The 5,298-nt window shown below is 24.2% G+C and overlaps 2 protein-coding genes across 2 annotated transcripts; both read left to right on the forward strand.

Moving 5' to 3' along the window:
• Positions 1 to 1,283: 1,283 nt before the first annotated feature.
• On the forward strand, positions 1,284 to 1,421 carry AAJ76_240003761 (hypothetical protein; the record flags this gene model as incomplete). The annotated part of the gene is made up of 1 exon (XM_024474762.1): positions 1,284 to 1,421. The coding sequence occupies one exon, from the start codon at positions 1,284 to 1,286 to the stop codon at positions 1,419 to 1,421; it is 138 nt and encodes a 45-aa protein (XP_024331054.1).
• A 1,307-nt stretch (positions 1,422 to 2,728) lies between these two features.
• AAJ76_240005206 (hypothetical protein) lies at positions 2,729 to 2,854 on the forward strand (the record flags this gene model as incomplete). Its single annotated transcript, XM_024474769.1, has 1 exon — positions 2,729 to 2,854. The coding sequence occupies one exon, from the start codon at positions 2,729 to 2,731 to the stop codon at positions 2,852 to 2,854; it is 126 nt and encodes a 41-aa protein (XP_024331055.1).
• Positions 2,855 to 5,298: the final 2,444 nt, after the last annotated feature.

Below are 5,298 nucleotides of genomic sequence, written 5' to 3' on the forward strand. Positions count from 1 at the left end.
AATTTTTTTTATTTTTTAAAAAAACACAACAAAAAATTTTCCCTCCAAATCAAAAATTTCGATTTTTTTGACCGGCGGGTCTAACTAATTTTAAATTATTTTACAATTACAAACTTTTTTTCACAAGATTTGACAAACCCTGTTTATGCATTTGTGTAAACTATTTATTTTGCAAGTTAATATTTTCTCACAAAAAATATTACATAGTTTTAAAAAGATTGCATTTTTTATGACTACTGCTGTACTTCATTATTAATAAGACCATAAAAAAATTTTTTTGTAAAAAACTTTAATATTCTTAAGCATAATGAGATTTTATTTTAAAGATTAACTGTGTTTCCAGTAAACAATATTTGTTGTCGTTCGTATCAGACAAATCACTGTTATAATCCTGATTGTGACAAACATCACATTAAGCTTTCTACAGCTGTAATATGTAAGCATTGGCCTAGAAAATTGTGTAAAAAAGGAAAGAAATGCAAATTTATACACGAATATGATCTTAAGAAAATTTAGAAGTGTTATTTTTTATGTAAGCTTGGTGAATTTACAAATCCAAAATGTTTCTATCCCCATTCAGTTGTTAATAAGAGGGAATGTGCATGGTACAATAGAGGATTTTGTAGACATGAGCTACAATGTAAAAATAGATATGTACGTAAGAAGATGTGTTACAACTTTTTTCTGAAACTTTGTATAAAAAGTTCTACTTGTGAATATGGACGTCTTAAGTCATACTTATTTAAAGCACATTAGATTGACAAAATATACATTTAAATATTATTTTTTTGTTTTTTCAAATCTTTTGCACTTCTCTTTAGTTAAATAATATTAATTAATTTATCAGTTACAGCTTGATAGTTTTTTTACTTTATTTATTTTGCCTTTTATATTTTTTTTAATTAGTTTACTTTGATAACTAATTGAATTTTGCCTTTTATATTTTTTAATTAGTTTACTTTAATAACTAATAAGTTAGATTGTGTATAATGATGTCATACTACTATACTATAACCTAAAGTATAGTAAAATTGCTTTCTAGGCATACGTAGCATACTATATACAGTATGTTTCAAGAAAAAGGAATATTTTTCGGAGCTTTATGTAAGCCAAGTTATAGTAAAACTTGATTTGTTTTACATGTAAAATTTTTTAATGTACGTTTTTACAGCGTATTTGGTTCTTTTTTTTTCTTTACATTAAACGATAAATTTTAAAAGTTGTTTAAAAAAAAGGAATATTTTTATTTTAATACTTAGTATGATTTCATTTTGCCCTTAAACATGCTAAAGATTTTTTGTAAAAGCCTAAAGCCAATTTTTGACACAATTCTAATGGAATTTGCTGCCATTACCGTACTATTGTTTCTTTCAATTCATTTAAATTTTTGGGGCGAGATTGTGATAATTTTTGCTTTATAATAGCCCAAAGTGTCTCAATTGGGGTTAAATCTGGAGATTGTGTAGGCCAAGAAAGAAGTTTAAATTGTTTTGACTTGAAATACACCTTTGCAGTATGCTTGAGATTATTGTCTTGTTGAAAATGTAATCTTGCAGAACCACTAACCTAACTAAATCAGATAAATTATCAGATAAAATATAAATAGTATTAAGCATTCATTTTACCTTCAATAAGAATAAGTTTTGGATCAGGTCAATTAGACGCCCCGGTTTTAGATCAGGTCCATTGGGCGTCCCGTAAAAAGAAAAAAAATTAAAACTCAAATAATTTAATTATAGATGTAAATTTATCATCTGCGTGGTGCTTCCCTGTACATAAACTCATGTAGAAAAACTTTCTTTGTTCTAAAATTAAACCCTTCATTTTTTTAATTGCCAATTTTAGTTTATTGTTATAAGACTCTAAATTTTGATGTGTGCCAGTATTACGATCAACAAAGCAATATTTATGAAAAACTGTTTGATGCTGATATATATTTGATTCATTTAGTGATGAATAATATTTCCATTCGTCTGTTACTATAATACTACTAGGAATTACAATCTGATTTATTGTAGATAGTAATACTTCTGCAAAACGATTTTCAACAATAACAGAATAACCCGAAGCTGTAACAAATGAAGTATCAACAATTATTAAAGCCCAACACGCAGGTATATGTTGACCACGATAATTTTTTACATTAAAATTTAATTTTGTCGCGTCGTTTTGTACAATAATGTTGGGGCCACCAAGTTTAATAGGATTATCTACAAAATATTGTTTATCATTAAGGCTATAATTTTTTTAATGCTAATAATGGCTCTTTTTAATCTAAACTAGCTCGATAATAGCTGTAAACCCAAGGCCCAATTAAAAATAATAGATGGACTCCAAAATTGTTTTAAGATTAATTCTAAATAATGAAAGAATTGAACCATATCTTATAGAAAGAGTTGGTTTGATATTTGATACATGCATATTGCATGCATCTCCACTCAAATTCATCTATATGCCGTTTACTAATCTTGAAGACCATATTTATATTGCAATAAATCAAAGTTGCTGGTTTTTTAATATGTTATATCTAAATAACATTATTATGATTTCGTAGTTGCTCATCAAAGCAATTTCGTCTCTTATATTTCGTTTCTTTAAGGGTTAAAAAACATGTATTATTATTTTAAGCATGTGTTTTGTATTTTAAAATTTGAATTTAATGAGCTAACTGTTTAATTATAAGACTAATTATTTGTAATAGCTTTATTTTATAAGATAAAAATACATAATGCTTTATTTCAATAAAATAAAAAAAACTTTATTTAATATTAAAAAACGTGTTTTTAGTGGGGTTTCTTTAAATTTTGACGCACCTCTTAAAACAAAAAATCCAAAAAACAGGCTAGACCTATAAAGAACGAGATTTGATACAGTTTGGTTTAATACTCATTTGTTCTACATAGTTTATACACAAATCATAATTTATAATTGTGTTTTGATTTATTTTGCACGGAAAATTTTTTAGGTTTCTTAAGATTTAAACGTGCACTGTACTTTTATTAAAAAATATTACCCAAAATAAAAATTTGTTTATTTAAAAAGTTGATTCTAAAAGCTTTTAAATGTATTTTTTGTTATTTCTTTTATTATGTTTAATTATAGCGCCTAAAAAAAGAAAACGGCCAAATATTACGTTCGCAAAAAAACAGATTTTTTACAATATTTAAAATAGTATAAAATAATATTGAATATAAATAACTATTTATAAATTATAATAAAAAAATTATTTAACTGCACTTTGTATTTATCTATTGTGTGTAAGGCTTTTTTTATATAAATTATGGCAAAATGAAGAAAAACTTTTTTTGGTAGCTTACAAGTATCAAAATTTTGATAATTTAGAAAGAAGAATTGGAAAGGTGGTTAAATAATACAATTTGTAGAAGCTCAAAATAATTAGTTTTTATTCGTTGCATATTTGTTGGTTCTTGCGAGTTGACTAATCATGATTCGTTTTACTCTCTTAAGTGGCCTTAATTGGTGTACTATAATAACTCGCAACCATTAATTTCCTTTAAAATTATTTAAAGAAATTCATCCAACAATGATGTATCTTTAATTTCCTACACAATTTAGTTTTTTTTACGTCAGAGGTGAAATGTGTATGAATATGTTTTAAAAATCGTTTCGTAACCTTAGTGCATGGAAATAAACTGTTTTCAGCTTTTTTACATAACAACATTTCAACTACATTTTTATATTCAAAAAAAGCTATTAGGTTTCTAAAAAATATGACGACCTATGTAAAAAGATATGCAGGGATAGGATTACTAATATGAATAGGGATTTGTAGATACATTAAGATTTTATAATTTAGTTGGATGTATAATAGATAAAAATAAAGCTTTTTTACATTTTAACTTAGAGATTAATAATTTTCATTTTGTTTTTAAAACTGATGTTGAAGAAATCGATATGATAGAAAATCTTTAGCAAAAAATTTTTCTTAGATCAAAAAAAATATCTAAATATGATCATGAAAACAGAAAAATATATAAAGTACTTTGGCGTTTTTCAACATTTTTGGTTTTATTGATAAATTTGAAAGTATTTAAAAGTATGAGCAACAAAAAAGAAAAAAATTTGGTGTTTACAAGTAAGAAACATTGTGAATTTAGAATTGAAATTGGTGATTATTTTAATAAATTTATAATCTATAAAATTATTTTTTACTATTCGTGTAGGAAAAGCTTAAAATTTGAAGAAAATTGTCAATACATTTCTTTAAAACCTTTAATTATATGCAAATTTTTTTTTGATTTGTATAAAAAGTTAAAAATAGGTAATTTTGCGCATCCATAAATAATATTGTATAAGCTGAGGCAAGAAAATCGTTTTATGTAACTCTTCTTTAATATATTGCTTTAATCTTGATTTTGCTTAATTACTTATTTGATTTATATTTTATGATCCTTAGAAATTTTATATGTTAATTAGATAATCTTTTTGACAAAAACGTTCAGAAATGGAGTGTGATTTAACCTAATTGTCTTCTTTTAATATTTTTATAATAACAAAAATTAGTAAAATTAATGCAATGGTACAGGAGAAAATTAAGTCACTAATTTTCTATCTGTTTTACTATTTGACGAAACTGAAAAAACTTAATTTTTTTAAAAAAAAAATATATTTAGTAATTCCAAGATCGATTTTATGAAGCGTTTTCGTTTAAAATTTTTAAATCAAGAAATTTTACATCGTTTTATTTTGCCAATTTTTTAGTAAAAAATCAATAAATATTGATTTCTACAGTGTATAGTGGTTTTTTAGATACTTAAAAGATGTATCATTATTTTAAAATAGATACTTAATTTTTTCTTAAAGACAAAATTTATTTTTTGGAAAAAGACTTATTCAAGACGCTCTCAATAATTTTAATGTTTCAGATTTTTAAATTTTAAAAAATTACTTAAATAAATAAAATTGATCAGTATGATTACAGTTTATATCTTAATTAACATCTAATGATATTATCGTGCCTATATGCGATAGTCGGCTTTGTAAGAACGGAGGGTATATAGACTTGTGTTAAATTAAGGCTTTCATAGAGAATATATTTTATTTAAAAGTTAGTTAAATACTTTATAATTGATACAAGAATTCATTGGTTACTGGAAGAATCTATACTTTATTGTAATTGAAAAATCTTTATTGATTACCGTCGGTCAGCTCTTGAGGGCATGACAGATATCTATATATTTTACAAGAAAATAGCTTATCTTAAATTTTAATAAAAACATTTATTCTTCTTTTAAATCATAATTATTTTGTGTTTTAGATTTTTATAAATCTTTTACA

The sequence above is a fragment of the Vairimorpha ceranae genome (genome assembly GCF_000988165.1).
Source record: "Vairimorpha ceranae strain PA08 1199 chromosome Unknown NODE_24, whole genome shotgun sequence".
NCBI classification, from domain to species: Eukaryota; Fungi; Microsporidia; family Nosematidae; genus Vairimorpha; species Vairimorpha ceranae.